Here is a 23,977-nt window from a genome sequence, read left to right on the forward strand (position 1 = left end):
AACGTGCTGATATGTCCGACTACGTCACCTGGAAAACTGAACATGGCGTAAGACTGAAACCACCACACCGGGCTTCACTCCCTAGGAAGCTTGCTTGCCCACAAGTGACCTCAATCTCTCAATTTCTGTCACTACACACCAACATGGACTTAGATAAGATTGATGTCCCTCAAATGAAGAGGCCCAGCTTTCTTATTCAGTTTCTCTGATGGCCACACGATGGTATCAGCAGTTTACAGATTGGCGTGTGGATTGGTGTGTCGTGGCCGAGCGGATAAGAACACCGGTCATGAGCTCTGGTGCTTCTGTTCAGCACAGAGTGGGTTCGAGTCCTGGTCGTGACACTTGTGTCCTTAAGCAAGACACATAACCATGATGCTTCACCCTTCAGATGGTACGGTGTGTTGTGTAATGCATGTATAAAAACCCAGTGCACTTATCGTAAAGAAAAAGGGGTATCCCCTGTGTTCCTGGTTTGATTGGCAGCATGTTGCGTCACAGCACCTTGTAAACCATTACCTGGTGCTATGTAAAGCTAAAGGAACTGGTCTCATACTTAAAAAACGTAGATCCGCAATACCTTGCAGTAAAAATGTTGTAGCGCTGTGAGCATCACTGAATGAGGGATATGAGCACCATATAAGAAGCCACTATTATTATTATTATGACACAATCAGACCCAGGCACAAATCCTACCAGCATATGCCAACTCCATAAAATGAAACAGTCAGCATTTTAAATACATCTAAATACAGAATGTCTTTAACAAAAAAAATTTAAATATTATTTGCTTGTAGGAGGAAGAATTGTTGAAGCTAGAGAATTCTGCTCAGATCTTCAACGCACTGTCTGATCTTCCTGGCGGAATAGATGAAGTGGACAAGCTTATTGAGGTCAGTCTAATTTATGTTCTTTGTTATTTGATTTTAATGTTTTGGATTTCATTGTCTGAACTAAGAAATAAGAAACACCTTACCTTGTCCTCAACCATGGTAAACTTTTGTTAGTTGTTTATTTTTTGATCGACTTCTGGAGGTCGTTTTGTTGCTATTATTGTTGTATTGTTGTGGGGGGTTCCTAGGCAATTTATTTAAACTGTTACTCTTAACGGTAGGGTCATCAGTTGGTTTTTATCAATGTTATGCTGATTTTTTTGGACAAATTGTGAAGAAAGATACAACACAAAAAAACTACCTTAATGCAGTGTCTACTTGTTGAGAAAACAGCAAAAAAACTGCCACTTCTCAAATCTGAGAAACAATTCATGCAGATGAAAATGTTTTGGGGTTAAACATTACCCATTCCATGTAACTCTGTAAGGGACTCCTTTCTCCAAAAAAGTTTATACTATCAACAGCTGCAGTGCTTCTCACCTAGTAAGTTTTCATGATGACTTTTTTTAGGGAGGGAGAGTAATTACTAATCCGTTAAGAGCCTATCTTTTACTACTTGAAACTGTTATTCCCACTTTGTGGCTGTACACATGTTCAGCTGTTCACATAACCCTTGAGTGTGTTGTGAACATGGGGTAATATATTCGCAGTCTTGGATAAACAAGTATAGAGTTACTAGTCTGGGTGAGCGATCTGCTATTTTAATAGTATCTGGTTTCATAAAAATCTTGTGGTGTTGTTCTTGGTTCTGGTCAGAAAAACTAAACCATCACTGATAGGAATCTTGAACAACTAAATATGCTGATGGGTGATTGCATAGCATTGGTGATTTAATAGGGTGATCAAAACAGCTAAGTATTGGTGATTAGGGGACGACAACATTCTAATCTTCCATTCTTAAGAAATCATTCTTGGGGTTCTCCCCAGGATTTTTTAGAACTGGGGGAAGTCTGGACCCGAATGTTTTGATGTTTGGGTTGAATTTGAAACAAGGTCTTGGGAATTTTTGTTTACTGGGTGTTTATCTTTGTTTTTTAGGTCCCAGTGTGCAAACTGGAGCATTCTATATGGTTTTCTATTGACGATTTTTTTGAACGTAAAAAAATAAATATTTGTTTTTATTTTGTGTATTCCTCAGATATCAATTCACAAAACCAGTAAAGACAAAACCATTTAGACTACCCCAGATTGCACAGTAGGGCTTTTAAAACCAAAGTAAACAACATTCTCCCTATCCCAAGATGTATCTGACCATGGAGGTAGAATATTCTACCTCTTTTGATCTGATAGTGTCATAACAAGGGGTAAAAATCGGCATGTACGCCCAATTCAAGTCACATTAGTACAGTATTGTGATTAATCAATTGTTAAACTTTGGGTCGATAAGGGCAAAAAAGAGACAGATATATACAAACACCAAAAAATGTATCCTTTGGCGGGGGGGGGGGGGGGGGGGGGGGGGGGGTATACCAACCATTGAATCTGTTTGTTTTTGTTATTGTTTTTTTCAACAACAATTAGAAATGACATTAGGCTGATCTCCTTTGCCAGTTGATTAAACCTATTAGGTCTCATCCCATTGATACAAATCATTTAGGCTGTCCTCCTACGTCAATATTTGCTTTATGTTGTGACGTCAAATTGATTATGATACTGAGCAGCACCAGATGTTTGAAACCAGGTGGTTTCGCATAGATTATGCAAAGTAGGTTGATACCATTATGCAGTTGGATAGGGGTGATCAATTTTTCCAGCCACTTGAGAACACCATTAAATGTGCAAATATTGCACTTTTACTTCCAAATTTCCTGGATATATTTCTGATACCACAACAACACCTCATGTTTTGGTCCTCACATCTTATCAAGTAGCTATTTACAATTCGACAACATAGTTATCAGATATCAGTGAAAAAATCCACAGTCTGTGAATGGATTAGTCCGAAATGGGGCCACGTGGACAGTTCCGGCTCAGTAATAAGTCCATCAATCTGCATTATTATCACTCCAATATCAAACACTCTATAGAAATGTCCGGGTGCTGATATTTTGATGGAACTATAATGGGGTATTGTGTGTAATACTGTATGGCTGCTATATCAACGAGAATGGTGTTCAGAAAACAACAATTGACACCGTCACCGGTATGTTATGTTCATTAAAAAAATTACATTTTCAAAACACTGGTTTTGGACATGCAGTAGTATGGAACATTTCTATGTCTAGGACTTCATCAGTTTTATGGCTTTGCTTACCGTAAGCAAAGAGTCAATGCTTACAGAAGCAGAATTGCGTGTGTGTACTCTTTGTTAACTTCACTTTAATACACAGCTAGCACAGAAATATTTTGCTTGCACAGTAAGCAAAGAATGGTGATTGCAAGCGCAGAGTTTTACAGTAAGCAGAGCCATTAAAATGGGCCCTGTTAGTTGAGGTGTTGTTATTTTTAGCATAAACTGAAATAATGTTGGTTTAAAAAAGTTGGAAACTTTATTTGAGACTGTACTTTAGAATGACTAACTTTGAAGAGATTTTTTTTCTTTTGAGGGCTAGTCAGAATTGATTGGAATTCTATACTGTAAAGACGGTAAACCACTTCCAAATTTTCCCATTTGTATCAAACACTGTGAACTCCGAGAAAACAAAACAAATTTAGCTGTTTATTCTCCCAGTGCAAACTGTGTGGTTTACGGTGTTAATGCTCTGTTTGATTTTTCAAATGTTATAAATTTTGAGTGGAAAAGTGGAACTATTTCTTGATTTTCTTCAAAGTTGAGCGTAACCCCAAAAATATTATGTGTGTGTGTAACTCCAGCAGCAAACAGAAGCTGTATCAGTTGCCTTACCGTGGTGTACACACACATTTTGTCTTCTGTGCGGGGTAAGTCTAACATTCAGCTGACCCTAACTGTCACTGGTCACCATACACGGGGACTAGGCCATCGGGGGTCACAGGTGATATCAGGGGTCAAAGGTGATAACATTGGCGAGTGAGGGCATACTAATTTGCATATCAATCTCATTGGCATCTTCTTTTTTAGAGTTCCTCGTTAGTTTGCGTAAAAGATGTTTGGAGTACAAGAAGACAGATTTGTTTAAAGGCTGCTTAGAACAGTTTGAGTTTGCTTATCACAGAGACAATTTGCTTAAAGGCAGTGGACACTATTGGTAATTACTCAAAATAATTATTAGCATAAAACCTTTCTTGGTGACGAGTAATGGGGAGAGGTTGATGGTATAAAACATTGTGAGAAACGGCTCCGTCTGAAGTGCCATAGTTTTCGAGAAAGAAGTCATTTTCCATGAATTTGATTTCGAGACCTCAGATTTAGAACTTGAGGTCTCGAAATCAACCATCTAAACGCACACAACTTCGTGTGACAAGGGTCTTTTTTTCTTTCATTATTATCTCGCAAGTTCGATGACCGATTGAGCTCAAATTTTCACAGGTTTGTTGATTTATGCACATGTTGAGATACACCAAGTGAGAAGACTGGTATTTGACGATTACCAATAGTGTCTTTAAGTAGAAATGGGTTACCAGCCAAATTTATCTTTGTGACTGGTACTCGTCTATGTTAGTCTTCTAAGCAGAGAGAGTTTAAGAAGCTCTAAATTAAATGAGGTAAAATTGTTCTTAAAAACTGAGCAATCTATCCCTGTAGTAGTCCTGTTTCAATGTCCTTTAATCTTACCCTCATCGCATGACTGTGTGACTCAAATGACTGAATTTCAGACCAAGATCTGTTGGTCTTTGAAACAAGGCTACCTGTTGCCTATTTTTGACAGTTATTGCCTATTTTTTTGTACAGTTCATGTTAAAAACTGCTGTAGCTTTCTATTTGGCTGTCCTGAAAGACTACTTGTCAAAAAGCTGGATTAGAATTGACCCGGATCCTGACCAGGAATTCCCAATAAAAAACAAATAGTAATACATTAACAATACTAGCTGATAACAACCCCTGATAGTTATACAGATCCAAGATAAAATAACTTGGATAAAAACGCCCCATAATTAAATTTGTCCACAAATTTTATTCCGGCTGAATATACAACTGACAAGCTGGATATTTACTCCCTACTTTCCTGATATGTTTTGTCCTCAGAAAAATCTGCAAACTGTCATTAAGTAGCCATGAACAAAATTATACAAAAGTCCAACTAATCTAGCCAGTTTATTGCTTAACCTTACCTGCCACTAATTGCTACAATTATTTTTTTCTTTTACTTCTATGCATTTCAGAGAGACTAAAAATCTACTGAAAAATAATTAGTGAAAAGCCTTCAAAGTTGCATAGTTTGCAAATTAGATGCGCAGCTAATTTGCAGCACTGCAAACAAATTTTCTGAATAATTCTTCATCCTTTCTGAATAATTCTGCATCCAATCACGACAGATAAAATGTCAAACCAGGTTTTAAAAGATCAGTAGGTTTGATCGACAAATTTTGAATTAATTGTGTGCATATAATTATGTAAATATGCAAATAAGCTGCCTAGATTTTTTTGCAAATACAAATCCAATCATTGCAAATGAAAGTCACACGCTGTACTCAAACAGAACTGTCCTACTTTTTTCCCCTAGAGTCAAGTGTCATGCCGTATGATAGAAGTAGACTAATCAAAATACATTGTTTGATCAGTGTTGATCCGATGGTGTTCTTTCTACTGGTTAATATTGGGCCCTGGTGAAGTGGTGTTTTGTCCTTAACTACACATGACTCAGTAGAACTTTTAGGGAAGTAAAATTTGCACTCATTTTTATGGTGGGTCAGCTCAATAAAGTGACTTGCTTATCAAGTAAACAAACAGCAACAACAGCATAGGAAATCAAATAAGAAATGCGTATTTCAGTGCACAGTCGATGCAGAAACATGATGTTGCTGGAACACAATCGTGCAAAGGCAATGCAGATTCTATTCTATGCTGATTAGTATGTGCTCACAGAATTGGAATAAGAGATATCCTTATTGGATGCAAGGTGGTAGAGGTATAGTGTAGTACAGATGGGAAGAATTTCCTGTGGAAGACACCTTGTAGAAAATGTCCTGTTTTTGTTGGCATAGTGTTGTTGTTCCTGTTTTTGTCAGTCTGGATTGTATTTCTCCTGGGCGATGTTTAAAAAAAATAAGTTGGTCACAGAAACAAACAAAACTTGTGTGTTTCCAAGTAATTATTTTGTTCAGGTAAGTTATTGAAAATATTTCATAATTAAAATTGTAACTCATTGTTTAAGTTCCCAATCTGGACTAGCTGTAGCAATGTGTACAATACAGGCTGTGGACCCATCATATATCCTTGTGGAACCTGGGTCTAATGGTGATATTTTGTATCCGTCCCTGTGTGTGTGTTACGTACACTGTGGTTGTTACACTTAAATGTGAACCTATGTAAGGTCTGTTTGGGGGTAAGAAATGGCTATGGTGTTCATTTACATGTGAATCATTATGCACAGTTCATTATCAGTAAGTATGGAGAGGTGGCAGTAGACATTTATGGTTAAAGCCTTTATTATGTTTAAAATAAAACTCCTAGAAAAATCATCTTCATTTGGTTTTGGTTTACTCTTGAAGCTGGTAAGACTTTCATGTGTAATGCATATAAAAGCTGGTGAGATAGTTTGTTTATTGGTGGCATCTTACTTGTAGCTCCGTAGCTCCAGAGGCTCAATTTATATTTTCAAAAAAAAAATGCTTTAATTTTTTTATATTTTTTTTATTCATGTTGCATTTACTTGGCACAGATAACTGGTTTTGTTCCCACTTAATTGCAGGCATGATATTCATCCCACTTAAATATGTTTTCTGATTTTTTTAGCCCTTCGAAAAAGCTGAAATTGTTGTTTATAAATAAGACCTGAAAAGTCTATTGGAGCCTACACCATATGTACATGTAGGTCAGCCCTTGTGCTCAATAAAATGTTCACACTCTTTTCCAAGGAACATATCTTGTCTGTAATGGGAGACTTTCTGGGACGATAGAGGGCAGCAGACTTACCGGGTAAATCCATTGTTCTCGGAATTATGCGCATGTTCAGAACTACGTAAACAATGGAAATTTACCCGGTATGTCTGCTGCCGCCTAGCGTTGGAAAGTCTCCTATTGTGACCCGACCAAACCATGACTGGATTGAATTGTTCCCTTTATTGTGTGTGATTGTTTATTCACTGTGTGAATACAGGGCACCTGACATGAACAAAATAGCTACATACAGCATGATAAGGGTGTGTCGCAATGGCACAGAACCTCAATGCTATCAATTACAAATCGCTTTATTTATTAGACCATATTGTTCACAATTCTATTATTACACAGTACATACATTGTGTACCATTTGTGTACATGCACAAATGCCTACTTTGCATCCAAAGTATTTATCTTGATAAATTTTATATTAATGTGAACTCCAAAATCCAAATGATGAAATAAAAAATGTGTGTACAATTTGTGTATGCACAAACAACTGGTAACAATAATAATTACATTTCATTATGTCTTAGTGCTTTTTAAAAAACAAACAGTTTATTTGTTAAAGACACTGGACACTATTGGTAATTAATTGTCAAAGACTAGTCTTCACATTTGGTGTATCTCAACATATGCATAAAATAACAAACCTGTGAAACTTTGAACTCAATGATGAATTAATGAAAGAAAAAACACCCTTGTCACACCATGGTCACACAAAGTTGTGTGCTTTCAGATGCTTGATTTCGAGACCTCAAATTCTAAATCTGAGGTCTCGAAATCAAAACTCGTGGTAAATTATTTCTTTCTCGAAAACTACACACTTCAGAGGGAGCTGTTTCTCACAATGTTTTTATACTATCAGCCTCTCCTCAATACTTGTAATCAAGAAAGGATTTATGATAATAATTATTTTGAGATACCAATAGTGTCCACTGCCTTTGAACTGTACTGATAGATTGTCCTCTGGTTTTTCCCTCTTATTTTGATTCTGGTCTTGTATTACTATTTGTTCAGTTTATTGTGTGAGCTACAATACAAGCCCTGCAGTCTTGCGGATTTTCCTTCCAAATTCAAGCCCTCAAAGGGTCTTCCAATTTTACAGAATGTTTTGTTATTTTTGTTCATGTTGTTTTTGTTAATGTGTATCTGATAGGCAATGTCATTTAGATGTACAATGCAACTAGGTTGTATTCAAACTATTGAGTGGCAGAGTACAAAATGGCTACAATGTGTGTACAATAGAAAAAGCTTGGACGAAGCTTCCAAGTTACATATTACTCAATTTTATTTTATTTTTAATTTCCTGATTTAATAATATGGGATGATTTTTCCTCATTAAAGGGATTATTCTCCCTGAATAATTATATTCAAGGACAAAAAAGGAAAAAGCTTGGAGCATTGCAGACAGTTGTCTGTGATGCTTTAAAGCAGGGGTTTGGGGCGTTACATGGTGACGTATCAAATGTATATTCACGTTGTTTAAACACCATGTGTAAATATATCTAATTTGCTGTGAAGATTTGTTCTTTGAGAAATTGTCTTGCTATTTTATTTCGGGAGACTACTTAACTCTATAAAGAACTGCCCTGCTTATTATCCTGGGAAGGTAGGAAATTGGCAGAGACTAAGCGAAAATAGTAGTCCCCGCCAATTTCCTACCTCCCAAGGTAGTACTTAATAAGCAGGGCAGTTCTTTTCAGAGATAAGTAGTTTCCCCAAGCTCTAGTTCGTGGCAGTTGAATAAATATCAAGACTAGCTCTCAAAGAATAAATCTACACAGCAAAGATACATGAACATGGTGTAACCGCAAACTGAATATGCAGTTCAATACATGTACATGTATGTACATGTCCAGTGAAACACATATGTGTTCATATGGACGTTTACCGGTACATTTAAAAATACTTGCAGTATACATTTACTTGACTTTTGCATTTTTGTATTTAATATATTGTGGAAAAGGTGAAAATGGTAAAGGTGGATATTTTAAAAACTTTCAAAAATATGTAAAAACTTTACACACAAAAAGTTGCAGAGTAAAAAATGAGTTGTACAAGACATACTTCAAATCAAACTTACAAATAGCTTATGAATGCAGTTATCTATTATCAACCTATTTCATCATTCAGATATGATATAATGGTTAAAGGCAGTGGACACTATTGGTAATTACTCAAAATAATTATTAGCATAAAACCTTTCTTGGTGACGAGTAATGGGGAGAGGTTAATGGTATAAAACATTGTGAGAAACAGCTCCCTCTGAAGTAACGTAGTTTTTGAGAAAGAAGTAATTTTCCATGAATTTGATTTCAAGACCTCCGATTTAGAACTTGAGGTCTCGAAATCAACCATCTAAATGCACACAACTTCGTGTGACAAGGGTGTTTTTTCTTTTATTATTATCTCGCAAGTTCGATGACCGATTGAGCTTAAATTTTCACAGGTTTGTTATTTTATGCATATGTTGAGATTCAGCAACTGTGAAGGCTAGTCTTTGACAATTACCAATAGTGTCCACTGCCTTTAATGTGAAAATGGTAAAGATAAGATACAAATTGACAATAACTTACATGTATGAGCTACCTTATGATCAGAACAAGGATAATATGAGCGTTTTTAGCAGCCCCTTCACATCAAACTGTGTTGTTTTTATACTTTGTAGCAGTTTCTGGAAATAAGTTTTGCAAAAAAAGCTTACCATTCAGTTAAAGTTCAGAAATTACAAATATGAACAAAATATGTACAAATTTACACCCAATAAGTTTGGGATTAGGAATTTTAGTTTTTTGGGGGTATTTTAAATCTAACTTACAATGGCTTATTATAAATGCAGTTATATATCACCAAACTCTGATAATAACTACTACAATCTTGTATATTTGGTTTGCGGTAACACCATGTGTGTATCTACTTGCCAGGTAGAGTTGTTCTTAGGGAACTGTCTTGCTTTATTCTACTGCCGTGGAGTAGATAATCGGAGGTTCGGGAGACTTCTGAGTTCTGAAAAGAACTAGCCTGCTTTTAACTATTACCAGGGCGGATGGTATAGAAATTAGACTGGACTACTACTTTAGCTTATAGGATCGTAATAACTGTACTGCCGCGGAGTCAGTTCTGAAATTGGTCTCAACGTTTCGACTAGCTTGCTCTAGTCATCGTCAGAACAACTCTACCTGGCAAGTAGATACACACATGGTGTTACCGCAAACCAAATATACATTGATACCTCACCATGCAATGCCTCAAATCCTATAAACTACAATCTTACCTTTTATCTCATTCCTTTCCTGCTCCACTTGACTATGCCTGTCATTTCCATAGAAGGCTTGTGAGGTCAGTTATCAAATTTAAACCGTTTAATATTTTTAAGAGCATCTTCTCGTCCGCTTTTCTTGTGACCAGCAACCCCTATTTCCTTGCTTATTTGTTTTTAATTTGTTTGTGTCGCTAGACATTGTTTTAGAGTGAAAGGGTTTCTACTTTCGTAAATCTGTAAAACTACACAAAGGTAAAATGTGAACTTCGGCATGCGAATGTAAACTACCGAGTAATATTAATAAAAAATATTTACTACTAATGCAATAATTAAATGCATGTGAGTTAATTTACCTGATTTCATAAATTTGCATTTTGGGCTAATATTTGATTAAGGATTTAGCACAAAACAGTTAGTTGATAGATTCACACTTTTGTTCTTACTTTAAAAAGCTACCATTTTAATTGTCATTTTGAATGCAGCACTCACTTTAAGTGAAGATATTATTCTTGTATTTCTCAAACTTAGTTGTCAATTTTTCAAGGGGTAAGGGACCGTCCAAATTTTCAACCGTTTCCAATCATACAAAGTATGAGAAAATAGAATTAGCTGTTGCAAACTGCTTCCCAACCAAAAGGACTTGTAGATGGTATAAATGACAAACAACACACATGTGTGTTTTGTTCTCATTTAGTCTTCGAGAAAGACCCGCACAAAGTAGGGTAGGGGACCACATACAACTTTAACAAGTTTGCAAAATGTTGATAATTAAACAATATACACAATTATTAAAAGATTTTTTAAAAATTTACTTTGGGGTGGGGGAAAGTTCCTCAAAAGGACTCCTGTGTACAACCTAGAAAATATTGAAACTTTGGACGTTCCTTACATTAACATTAAGAGATAATCTCGGTTGATTACTAATTAACATTTATTTCAGATTACTTAAATAAAATGTCATGACCTATAAGATTGATTTATAGATTTTTTTTTTTCGAACAGTAGACAATTATAACAAAAAGTTCAGATAAGATCTACACTGCTGGAATAAGATCCATTCCACGTGTCTTCTCCCCTGTAACCCTTTTCGCTGTTTTTATTTTATTTTTTTATTTTAAATAAAAACACAAAGCTTTTAATAGTGGACTCAGTTAGCTTAAAATGTATTAGACTTTACCAAGTGCACTTTTAGTTGTACTTATCATTGATCATGTAGTTGTAGTATTTCCAATAATAGCTAAAACAAAACATCAACTAGTAGTTTTAGCGTGCATTTTATTTCATACATATTTCTATGGTGAAATATATAGTTTGTAGTCTTTATGTTGTAGTTGTAGTGAAACCAAATTAATATGAAGTGAGTTAAACCCATTTTAACGAACTAACTAAAACTGTTTAAACACTAACCGATGCTAGAGTGTAATTTTTCTTCAAAGCTTCAGGGGCTTATATGCGGGCCCATTATTCCAGGCCATTTCGTCCGCTTGGCTGTCGTGAACCTGATTTTGCACTGTTTATGTTAAGCTCAGCGTTTTGTTTTAAACATGGAAACAAAAAAATTAGATTTAGCAAGCATGAGAGAACTTCTTTAAGTGAATGCGTACTAACACTGCAACATGCCTGTGTAATTAGAGACGCATGAATATTTATAGTAGACACAAGTTTGTTACAGAGCTTTGACAAGTAGGCCTACCTGTGTGTCTTGGCAATGTGTGGCAGAGTTTGTTGTTAAACCCTCTCCCCCAACACCCCTCCTGGTACTACAGTTACATAGATGGAGTGTTTTGTTAAAGCCCTTTTCACACGGAAGCAATTTAGCAAAGGTCTCTTGTTTTAGCATATTGTAACATACATGTAGCTGTGAAAATTTACAAAATGCACTCTGTGGGAGAACACAACAATGTTTTTTAAATGTCCTTAAAGGACGACAAATTTGAGATAACAAGGGACTCTTGATAGTTCAAACATTATTGTCCTTTCACATGAAGTGCAATTTGTAATAATTCACAATAATTCAGCAATGGTCGACTCCTGCTAACTTGCTCTTGTGTGAAAAGTGTTTTAGATGGTGGGATCCCAACCCCCAACTCTCACCCTAAGAAATAATTGTGACTAATCATTGTGTATGTGTGAAGCAGATTCAACCACTGAAAATGGAAGAGTTGTGTCAAACTAGTGCATGTAATTATTGATCCCCAGCAAATACCAAGTAAAGCCATACCTCAATTAGCAGCTATAGCTTATGCTACAACTGTTGCTAAGGGTGTAGCTAAGGAAGACCTATACTTCAGCGCATGATGATGCTGCGATGTAGCCATAGCCACACTTCAGACATGAGTCTATATTGCTTTGGCTTTGTACAAATTATGTTGGACAATCAAATCAAATCACAACATGCCATTGGTTTGTGGTGGATTTTATGTAGTGGTCATGTGCAAAGTAGTACAGTTTAGTGCATGCCGCTTCATGATAGCTCTGAAGATTGCTAACAACATGTAGTTGAGTCCTTTTTCTGTTTTAAAACAATTCAAACTTTTAAACGTTTTTTCTTTCTGGTATGGTATTTTCTCTTAGGTCGGGATGAAACATTCGGCATCTTTAACTGACATCATTGTCGACACCCACCGACGTAAGCACTTGGCTTACCTAATGGCCGAGCAGGGGGCCATTGTTAATCCAGAAAATACAGGAAATCTACCAAAGCAGGTTGGTGAACAAAAACGGTTAAAAGGTTTGTGTTTTTAATGTACCGATTCAGGGTAAAACGGAACTATTTGTCTTTATTGCGAGGTATGTCGTGGCAGAGCAGTTTATTGCATCAGACTCGAGCTCTGGTTCCTGAGTCATCAACAGGTTGTGGGTTCGAATCCTAATCATGCTTCTCATCGCCCAGTGGTAAATGGATACCTGTGTGGGCAGAGATTGATATTAAAATTAATAATATTTATGCAGGTTTCCTTTTTTCCGTCTTCAAAATGCCCATAGTGGCCGCAAAGACAGCAAGGTTTGACCTACTTCCATCAGCACAAAAAGGTCAAAGTAGAGGACATATGTCCAGATCTGAAACTTTCCAAAACACAAAAGTAAATGTTTCGTGTTATTTCTATTGACATTTTTACTGACAACATGTTTGGTTGAAGAAATGAGCAATGTTAGCAATGTCGTGGCCTTTTGTGATGAGTATACAGTCATGAATGGTTTCTAAAGTGTTGAATCACATTAATGTTTCCACTTTCTTCCCCCAGCATATTCACAAAAGACAGCTTCACAGGAAAAAGTCATTCATGGGAAGCCTATTTGGTGAGTTGTGATGAAACTAGTGAACCTAAAAAAATCTAACTATCTAAGGTTGTTCGCATCCGGGTCAGAGCTGTGTATTGGGAGAGTTGCAACATAGAGGGACCGATCAGGTGGTTACTGGAAGCTATTTTCGGTCCAATTGCAGCACAATGCAGTGGGCACACTAGTCTGTCGACCTGTGTTCTCCCATGGGTTTTCCTTACACACAATTGCTTCCAATCGCAAGTTGTTGCAACTTTCTAAATAAACAGCTCTGGTCCAGGTAACATGCAAGGAAATATACCACTTCGCTAAACCCAAGACCTACACTAAAACCCAAGACCTCTTCTCTGTTACACAGGGCTGAATGAGAGTGATGATCTGAAAGCCAAGAATATTCGACAGACGGAGCTGGTCTCTGATCTCAGAGAGTCCATCCTGCAGATCGGACGACACTTCCAATCCATTGATCCAAAGAATGCTAAAATAGTGAGTGAAGGAGATTAGTAAGGGATTAACAGAGAGGGATTAAACAATTGTTTAATCAACTCAAAAACAATAACTCACTGGTAATATTGTTGTGAACAAAATTGTGGCTTTGAATCTGATAAATATCTTACAATTCTGTTTAGCATTGAAAGTGTGTTACACATAAAACAGATGGATTAAGATCTTCTTCTAGCACTTGTTTAACTTGTACTGTTACTGCCCCCTGATTTCACGAAACTCATCGCAGGGTTTGCGAAGCGTCGCAGACCTAAGACACGTCGCGGCTGCAACGAGTTCCACAATCCACACGTCGCGGCTGCAACGAGTTCCACAATCCATTTCACCAAACACGTCGTAAGCGCGACGAGTCGCAATACAAACTAATTTCATTCTTAATAAAAACAACCTTTTGGACGAGGATGAACTGCTAAAGTTCTGCGGCTGTTTTATGTTGTGTACAGCTTGGTCATGAAACAGTCGTGTATTATAGTTAATTCAAGATGGCAGACACTCAACCATTTCGGACTAGTGTTTAGGTTTGGGTTTTTGGGTTGGTTTATAATTATTAATTTGTTGAGTTGTTTTAGTTTGTGAGTTCGTTTGTTATGCATGTGTTTGTTTCCTTTACCCGTCCTTTTTTTTTTCTTTGGGGGGGAGGGTAAATTTCCATTTGTTGTCTAGTGTTTTCCCGATTGGTTCACGGAAGTTACGTGTGGTAATTGTTATGTCCTTTCATGCATTTTGTGCGTAAACAAATGAAACATAGCATTCTTACGACGTGTTCTTCCACGTTGTCAAGGAACTTGCGATGTATCCAACGCATCATAACTTTGATGAAATGGATTTCATACGCAGCGCAACTTACGACGTGTAACCGGTTGCAACTTGCACTTGCGACGCGTCGCAGCGCTTCGTGAAATCGGGGACAGGTCTAGTAAACAAACTTTTGGCCCAGTACTAAAAACTGATGCATTGAGCGTCACTGAGTGATGGATATGAGCACAGGCCTGGAATTACCTGCAAGCCACAGAGGCCATGGTCTTGGCCTTGGCTTCCTTCCAAAGTTTCCTGGATTTTCCAATGGAATTGCCCTTTGCAAAATGAACGTTGCCTTCTCCTTTCAACATGTTCAAAGATGAAATTCCAGGCCTGTGTGCGCTTTATAAGAAGCCGCCACTGTTATTATTGTTTCTATTATTAATCTTGGCTTCCATTATTTGAACAGCCTCTGATTCCTGATTACTCCTTGGAGAGCCACCAGAAGGACCATGAACAGTTCGTTGATGTGACAAGAAACAGAAGGAGGAGGGCCAAAGCGCTGCTGGACTTTGAGAGACACGACGACGATGAACTTGGCTTCCGCAAAAATGACATCATCACTGTAAGTCAAATAGATTACTAAAGCCTTAGTTTGTCTCGTTAGTGTTTGCTAACAATGCCCTTCAAAGCATCTGTCTATCAACAGACACCTTTGACTGGCTAACCATACAAAGCTTGCAGCGGGACACAACTTTGTAGCTCTATTTTACTTCCAAAAAAATACAGTATAATTTTTGTAGCCATAAACTACTTTAAACTCAAGTATTTGAAGAAACAATTAGCCCACCTAAAACTCAATATAGTTTGGAAGTTTAAAGCCATTGGACACTTTCGGTAAACAGTATTATCCAAGGCCCACACTTCGTGTATCACAACTTATATATAAAATAACAAACCTGTGAAAATTTAGCCTCAATCGGTCATCGGAGTCGGGAGAAAATAACGGGGAAACCCACTCTTGTTTCCGCACGTTTCGCCATGTCATGACATGTGTTTAAAATAAATCCGTAATTCTCGCTATCGAGAATTGATAAAGCATTTCATGGAACAATATTTCAAGAGAAGTCTTTCACCATTACCTTCTGTAAACCCTGTAAATTATTTGTAAATCTGTGAACTTTTTTGTTTGTTTCTGTACCGAAAGTGTATAATGGCTTCAAATACTCCCATCTAAAGCAATGTTTAAGTTTCAGGCTGGATTCTATCATTACTGCATTCATTGATTGTTATTTTCTTCTTGTATTGTTGTAGATCATTTCACAGAAGGATGAACATTGCTGGGTGGGTGAGCTCAATGGACTCAGAGGTGAGAATCCACAAACGTAAATTTGTTACTTTTTGATCCTGCAGAAACTCTTTCATGAGTCGAACGGTCTCTATAGTGACCAGTTTAAATCCCTTCCCTCTGACATTAAAGGCAGAGTCACACTGCAGCGATAACGATAACAATAATGACTCAAAAAGAACGCATTCTAATGATTGAAATGCTCCACACAGAATACGCCCACACTTATTCAACCAATCGAGGGCGTGCATGTTTAACGTTCTCGTTTTTGTTCTCGTTATCGGGGCCTGTTGACCGGGCCTTAACTCTTCTCAGATTCAAATCTTTTAACATAACCACATTACTTAGAAACGCTTAATACTATCTAAAGCTGCTGTAGGCTTCTAACCTAGTTTTTTTGTTGCCATTAATTTTAAGACTGATTACTAATGTGTACCTTCCCTTTAACATGGAATGAATATTTTTACAGGTTGGTTTCCAGCTAAGTTTGTTGAGCTTTTAGACGAGAGAAGCAAACAGTACACAAGTGCTGGAGATGACACAGTTACAGAAACCATCACAGATTTAGTCAGGGGAACGTAAGTATAAAGTCTTTGTCATTTATTGTTTTTATTTTTATTTTTTTGTATTTTATTTATGTATTGATATCCAACAGCGGATAGCCGCCACTTACAGGAATCATTAAAAAACTGTGTATAAATATAAATACAATGTATAAAAATATGTATAAAAATAAATGTAAATGTGACCATGTCCTAGTTTCATAGAGCTGCTTAAGCAGAAAGTATTGCTTACACTAGTTCATGCTAGGCAAACATCTTAGCTATACGGCAGTTAACGGTTGTATGGCTTCTGACTGGCACCCCCAAACAAAGATATTGACAAACTAGGAAGATTGCCAACAAAGGGCTAGATAGCTCAGTTGGTAGAGCGGCGATCTCGCTCTAGTCCGTTTTTCTTTGTTCAACCCCAAATCTTGTTTTATCTTATCTTTATTTTGTTGTGGTATCATAAGATGATTTTTTTTTTTGTTCCTTAGGCTGTGTCCGACATTAAAGGGTATATTTGAGCATGGTTTGAAGCAGCCTTCCATCCTGGGAGGGCCATGTCATCCCTGGCTGTTTCTTGAAGAGGTTTGTACAGATTCTCAGCGATTCACCTTCATGTTGTGTCTTATGTTAAACGAAACATAAAGATTGCACGACCATACAGGTATCAGAATGGGAAGGAGGACTCTTCAGGATGCAATTGTTTTCTGTTGTTTGTGGGGTTGCCACTTGCAAGTAATGAACATACAATTAATGTACTCTTTCACTATTAATTAGTCAAAAGTTTGTTAACCCATATCTAAAAAAAATAATGAATTAAATTACATTACATTTGGGATCTGGGGGTTTCTCAAGGAGTTCAATCAGCTCACTTGTGATGGTCAGGTCCAAAAGCGTCTTGAATTGATAGGTAATGACCCGACCCATTCTACCAATTCACCCTTTTACAGGTTTGGTATTTACTATTGGTGTGTTTTAATGTAGGAGGCCAAAGAATGTTCCCCTGCAGCGACAATAAAGTTGTTTTTGTATTTTTCCAAACACAGGCAAGCTGCAAAGAAGTAGAGAAGGATTTTGAGTCTGTCTACTCAAGATTGGTCCTGTGCAAGACCTACAGACTGGATGAAGATGGCAAAGTATTAACCCCTGAGGAACTCCTGTATAGATCCGTCCAATCGGTCAATCTGACCCACGACACTGCTCATGCCCAGATGGACGTCAAGCTACGCTCTCTCATCTGCCAGGGTTTGAAGTAAGTGTATCGTTCGACCTAATCTCTGTCACATTTGTGTCATGGCCAAGTGGTCTTGTTCCCAAGGACCCAAGCTCCTGTGTTGTCAGCAGTAGAGTGTGGGTTCGAATCCAGGTCATGTTACTTGTGCCCTTGAGCTAGGCACGTAAAGGCGCTGGACACGTTTGGTAATTGTCAAATAGCATTGTCTCACTTGGTGTATCTCAACATATGTATAAAGTAACAGCTGTGAAAATTTTGACTCAATTGGTCATCTAAGTTGCAAGAGGATAATGAAAGAAAAAACACCCTTGTTGCACAAATTTGTGTCATTTTAGATGCCTAGTAAATATGTATATGTTATATGTTTGTATTTAGCGCTATAAACACTTTGATGGATTTGTTCCCTTTATACGTTATTGTTATCATTATACCTTGCTGATTTCAATCTTACAGTGAGCAAGTGCTTCACCTTTGGCTGGAGTGTCTGTGTTCCTGCGAGGGCATCATTGAGAAGTGGTATCACCCTTGGTCCTTCCTGCGCAGCCCCGGCTGGGTACAGATCAAGTGCGAGCTCCGTGTCCTGTCTAGATTTGCTTTCAACCTGTCCCAGGATTGGGAGATTCCGATTGCCAAGGCCAGTAAACCACGAATTGGGGTAAGTCGCCTGGCGGAACTTGCTGAGAAATCTCAAAGCAAGTCTCAGTTAACCGTGTGCCACATGTGATTGCTATCAGAATTAGTTTGTACATAGTTCGCCATATGGGGGGACAGAATCGCCGAGGGACAATTACTCCTGATACACCGGCACATTAATCCGGATCTTGCAGGTTCAAATTTACCCAGTCAATTTCCTTTGTGGTTTAGTCATCATCATCATTTAGCGGTCACAATTAAGATAACGTTGGTTAAGTGCATGAAATAAAAATCTTGCCTTATCTGTTTTTTTGATGTCTTAACAGAGACCTACCACCTTGAAAGATAGCGTCCAAGACATGCTCATCAAGCACCACCTCTTCAGCTGGGACCTCTGACGACTTACAACCGCGAGTCTGTAGTCAATCCTACAGCAGTGAACCATGCTGCAGTAAACCCTACAGCAGTAAACCCTGCTGTAGTAAACCCTACAGCTGTAAACCCTACAGCTGTAAACCCTGCTGTAGTAAACCCTGCTGCAGTAAACCCTACAGCTGTAAACCCTACAGCAGTAAACCCTGCTGCAGTAGACCCTGCTACAGTGAACCCTGCTATAGTAAACCCTACAGTAGTGAAGTAAACCCTACAGTAGTGAACCCTGTTGTAGTAAACCTGCAGCAGTGAACCCTGCTGTAGTTAGCCATACATGTACAACAGTAAACCCTGCTGCAGGTAACCCTACAGCAGTAAACCCTGCTGCAGTAAACCCTGCTGCAGTAGACCCTGCTACAGTGAACCCTGCTATAGTAAACCCTACAGTAGTGAAGTAAACCCTACAGTAGTGAACCCTGTTGTAGTAAACCTGCAGCAGTGAACCCTGCTGTAGTTAGCCATACATGTACAACAGTAAACCCTGCTGCAGTAAACCCTACAACAGTAAACCCTGCTGCAGTAAACCCTACAACAGTAAACCCTGCTGCAGTAAACCCTACAACAGTAAACCCTGCTGCGGTAAACCCTACAGCAGTAAACCCTACAGCAGTAAACCCTGCTGCGGTAAACCCTACACCAGTAAACCCTGCTGTAGTAAACCCTACTATGAGGTCAACAATCCACAAGGTCATTGAAGTGAGGCATTGTTTCGTCTGCATGAATTTATAAATAATTGTATCATATTTGAGCGTTCATTTAATGTTGGACTTGAACAAGCTTCCAGTTTTCCTTTTGAGCAAATCTCTCACTGCCTTTGAGTTTGAACCTGGAGGAATATGACCCTTGAGATTTGGAATGGTTTGTGTTCATGAACAAATAGCAGTGCATTCTGAGCAATATGACTGCCCCTTATTGTAGTGTTTAACTAAGGAATTATTGCAAGGGGATAATTTTTTCAAAGGCCATGATACAAGCAACTTGGAGGCAACCAACTGCACTGCATGCACAAGGAGCACTTCGGCAGATACATTCTTGATACATTCTTGATAGCTGTAACTCAGTATCACCAGGAAAACAATATGAAAACTGAAATGTGAAATGAATTTTTAAAGTAGGATTTGAAACTCTGATGGTGGAAGTAAAAACTAAGAGAGGTTTGCGGTAACACCATGTGAAATAGTATTAGAACATGTGGTTAAATTGAATGAATTTTCTTCTTAGTGATTGCCTGGAACTGGCTGCCTGCAAACTGCCCCATGTAAACTGGTCTTTACTCAGAAACCAATGCTGTACTTTGGTTATCAGTTAAAACAGTTGGTTCTGGCCATAGAGTTATATATAAGAACTAGAGGGCGCACTGGCCTTGACGCGGCCCCGGCATGCGCGCATGGGGCCATTTTCTAAGTTGACAAAACAGCATCGCACAGCGTGTGTTTGTGCAGCCATTTTGTAAGTTGACAAAACAGCATTGCGTTGCGTTCAATAAACAAAAGTTCCAACGTTTACTTCATATTCATATTCACAGAATGGGCACACGTGTCCCCTTGCGGTCCCGTCGCGTTTGTGCAAGCAACATCACCAGTGCGCCCTCTAGTTCTTATATATAACTCCATGGTTCTGGCTGAGGTATTGAAAAGGATCCATGGTTAATATATATCAGCTGTTTGAAGGCATCATTATTTATTAGGACTTTTTGTTGTACAACTTTGCAATATAAGGTCGTATCCGAACTGGCGGCTACGTCTACGACTGTTGGGAAAATATTGTTAAGGATGACAGCACATGCAGCAATCCAACCTTCACCGTAGCAATAGCTGCCTATTCAGGGACTTCACAAGTTTTCTCTATCCTTCTTTAAGGGATGGAATGTATAATATTTGAAGACTGGAGAAAAAAAGCTTACTTTTGTGCTTTGTAAATATGTAAATAGTAAAGGTAGATATTTCATCAGATATGGTTTAGTTATTTAAAATAATATAAAACAACCGCATACTTACTGTGTATTCACTATGTAGTAGTATAAATGGTGTGGTTACACTAGGGTTGATTGACATAATTAAGTATTCATAACCTCTATAATTATTCATGACAGAGAAAGGCCGAGTTCAAATCAAATCACTTGGGCAATATGAAAAGAAACATTTCCGGGTTTTACTAAACTGTTTTAATTCACCAATTAAATCACAATGGGAGTCTTTGGACCGCCCGGTGGCAGCAGACTACCAGGTAAAATTGTTTAGGTAGTTCATAGCATGCGCACTTTACAGAGAACAATGGATTTTACCTGGTAAGTCTGCTGCCACTACGCAACCAAAAAGTCTCCCATTGACTGTGTTTCAGCCAACCAGAATACAGAACTATTATAAAACAGTTAAGTTACTTACAAGTTTGTCATTGTGTGGGGAAGGCATACACTCATACCAAATAACTAACATAGTGAGCTACTTGTGGCCAGAGACAAACTGTGGTTGGGAATCTAATGTAAATAGACTTTAAACACCTTGATCGACTGTTACATGAGCGAGAAGAACAATGTTTCTTCAGAATGATGGGATCTTAGATCTATAAATGTGAAAATCCATGACAAAATGGATTTAGTAATAATAATAACAGCCATTAAAGGGGCTGTGTTGTCATGATTAAAGCAGGCTTTTGGCTGCACACAGAAGTAAGGACTCTCACCAAGCAACTACATCCGAGTGCCGTCCCTCCGTATCAAATCTATGGAAAGTGTGTGGGCGCGTGCAGGAACTGGGTGAGATTACAGAATATCGTGTACAGCCACAGGTTTGCTTTGATCATGACGACACAGCCCCTTCAAAAGACAAAATATGTAAAATAGTACAACAATCTCGTCAACGGAAGGACACTGTATATCTTGCTTGATTGAATAAGTATTTAAGAAAAACACAAATGTTACTTTTGCATTGGTATGTTCTTTGTCGTTTACTTCTTAAGTATTTCGAGTAGTTTCTCTTTTTTTCAACATGTATTGCAGTTATAAACTGTGCAAGTCTCACACACATTATTTTAATGCATGAAAGAAACAAATTTGGCACTTTGACGAGTCCAAATGTTTAAATACGACTCGAGACTCACACAGTCTATTCTTCTCAAATGCTCAAAATGCTCAAAATGCTCAACTTTGTAGAGTTCCTCGGAAGGTTATGTTTTGTACTGTAAGGTACTGTAACTAACAAACAGTCTGGTAAAAAAAGACTATTCAAATTTCACTTGTACTTAGATATTTAAGATAAACAGCAGAGTAAATCTGCTTAGAGATGCTGTAGACAAATGAAGGTGAAATATTCAGATATTCTCCCCATTACTCGACACCAAGTAAGGTTTTATGCTAATAATTATTTTGAGTAATTACCATAGTGTCCACTGCCTTTAAGTAGCTCAATGAAATTTGGCCTTAAAGACACTGGACACTATTTGCAATGTCAAAGACCAGTCTTCTCGCTTGGTGTATCTCAACATTTTTTATGCATAAAACGACAAACCTGTGAACATTTGAGCTTAATTGGTCGTCGGAGTTGCGAGATAACCATGAAAGAAAAAAGGTTTTATGCTGATAATTATTTTGAGTAATTACCAATAGTGTCCACTGCCTTTAAAGTACACCATAGGTACATGTGTACTATACTCTTAACTTCCAAACGTTGACGATTGTTAACTTCCAAATTAATGTATCTGTTATCTAAAAGTGTATCTGTTTCTCTGCATCACCCAGAAATTCATTTGTTTAATTTGTTTGATCTACTTAATTTGGATAATTGTGAACTAATGTGCAATGTTTAAAAATTCACACAGCTGTTTATTTTAGTGGGATTTTTTTGTATAAAATTGTGTTCAATGTATCGTACAAAGTATGTTTTAATTTTTATTTTTGTTTAAAGGATTTGTTTATTTAGAATTCCCCAGAATAAACCGAATTTGCTCACACACTATTTGTGTATTATATCATATCTTCTTGCAACCGACACTTTATGGGTTTTTTTAGTTCTTATTTTAGCACTTTATCTATGGGCATCTTCAAGCACTTATTGTGTTTAAGAGGGGTGTGCTAGTTTGGTTTTCTTATTAAAAAAAAAAAACATTTATAAGATGATGCTTTAATTATAGTTTCTTGCTAACTATCAATCAATCTTTTTAAAGATAAAAAATTATCCTACTGTTTAAAGCAGTGTACCAAAACTATCCCCAAATCATAAAAAGCCACCCTCCGGTTTTGTTTCATTTTTATGTTGAATTGTGGATTCTACAGCTTTGTTCAAGCTCATTTCATTTCACGTAACATGGGGAAGTGTATTTTGAAGTCTTTTTTCTTAAAGAACAGGGATTTAATAACAAGTTTTGTGAAGCAGAAAAATCACAGGCAAATCACTCTGTGAAAACATGGGATTTGAAGCTTACGTGGCTGAACATGCACATCCGGTTGACCTGGTGGTAAGACATCTGCTTTAGCAAAGGTCTCGGGTTCGAATCCCTCCTGAGTAACTTGCCTACAGGTATTTTTTCACAGATTTAACACTTTTTCTTATCTAGAATAGTATATATATGTTACTAGCTATATGAGAGATTGTTTTGTTGCAATTTGTGTTCATTTGACTTTAAAACATGCGAATAATATTTTTTAGTCAAAAGATATGCCTTATTATTAAAGTGTACTAATTCTGTGTTTCTTTTGTGATATTGTAAAGGTTTTATCAAAACTAACTTCAGCTACTGGTCAATTCCAACTTATCTGAAATAGAATATTACTAATTATATGCGCATTTCACCATAAACATGTTCCAAAATGGCTCATATAAGATTCCTTTGCAAAGTCCTTTGAGTTGTACATGGCAGTACAAGAATGTAATTAACATTTCTCTATTTATTATCACTTGGCCGAGTTTAATTAATTAATCCAATAATATACATGGTACTAGTTTAGTGAGCAAAACATGTACATGTATTCTAATAAAATGTCTAGTACTTGGTTGTGAGTATTTGGTTGTACTTGAGTGACATTATTGAGCAGTTTGTTTTGAGTATAGTTCATCTATTCTTACTGAATGTTCTTCACAGTAGTCCGAGACAAAGAACAATGTTGAGGGAGCATGTTGAACAAATTATGTAATGTTGCCCCT

The 23,977-nt window shown here is 37.4% G+C and overlaps 1 protein-coding gene across 5 annotated transcripts in view; it reads left to right on the forward strand.

The window, feature by feature from the left end:
- LOC117292197 (small G protein signaling modulator 3 homolog) overlaps positions 1 to 20,238 on the forward strand; it is a 41,314-nt gene extending 21,076 nt beyond the window's left edge. The window contains exons 11-23 of one of the 5 annotated variants that reach the window (XR_004519272.1): positions 798 to 893; positions 3,708 to 3,773; positions 12,695 to 12,826; positions 13,366 to 13,420; positions 13,761 to 13,888; positions 15,114 to 15,269; positions 15,959 to 16,013; positions 16,462 to 16,570; positions 17,032 to 17,125; positions 17,587 to 17,792; positions 18,228 to 18,429; positions 18,734 to 19,139; positions 19,360 to 20,238. Coding sequence is in view for 4 of the 5 variants with exons in the window: in XM_033774157.1 (XP_033630048.1) it covers positions 798 to 893; positions 3,708 to 3,773; positions 12,695 to 12,826; positions 13,366 to 13,420; positions 13,761 to 13,888; positions 15,114 to 15,269; positions 15,959 to 16,013; positions 16,462 to 16,570; positions 17,032 to 17,125; positions 17,587 to 17,792; positions 18,228 to 18,429; positions 18,734 to 18,805 (1,371 nt within the window). In the remaining variant the exon portion in view is untranslated. Of the gene's footprint in view, positions 1 to 797; positions 894 to 3,707; positions 3,774 to 10,185; positions 10,198 to 12,694; positions 12,827 to 13,365; positions 13,421 to 13,760; positions 13,889 to 15,113; positions 15,270 to 15,958; positions 16,014 to 16,461; positions 16,571 to 17,031; positions 17,126 to 17,586; positions 17,793 to 18,227; positions 18,430 to 18,733 lie in introns of all 5 variants that reach the window. The other 4 variants (XM_033774157.1, XM_033774158.1, XM_033774159.1 and 1 more) reach the window with 4 other exon arrangements.
- Positions 20,239 to 23,977: the final 3,739 nt, after the last annotated feature.

This window comes from Asterias rubens, chromosome 7 (genome assembly GCF_902459465.1).
Source record: "Asterias rubens chromosome 7, eAstRub1.3, whole genome shotgun sequence".
In the NCBI taxonomy this organism is placed as follows: domain Eukaryota; kingdom Metazoa; phylum Echinodermata; class Asteroidea; order Forcipulatida; family Asteriidae; genus Asterias; species Asterias rubens.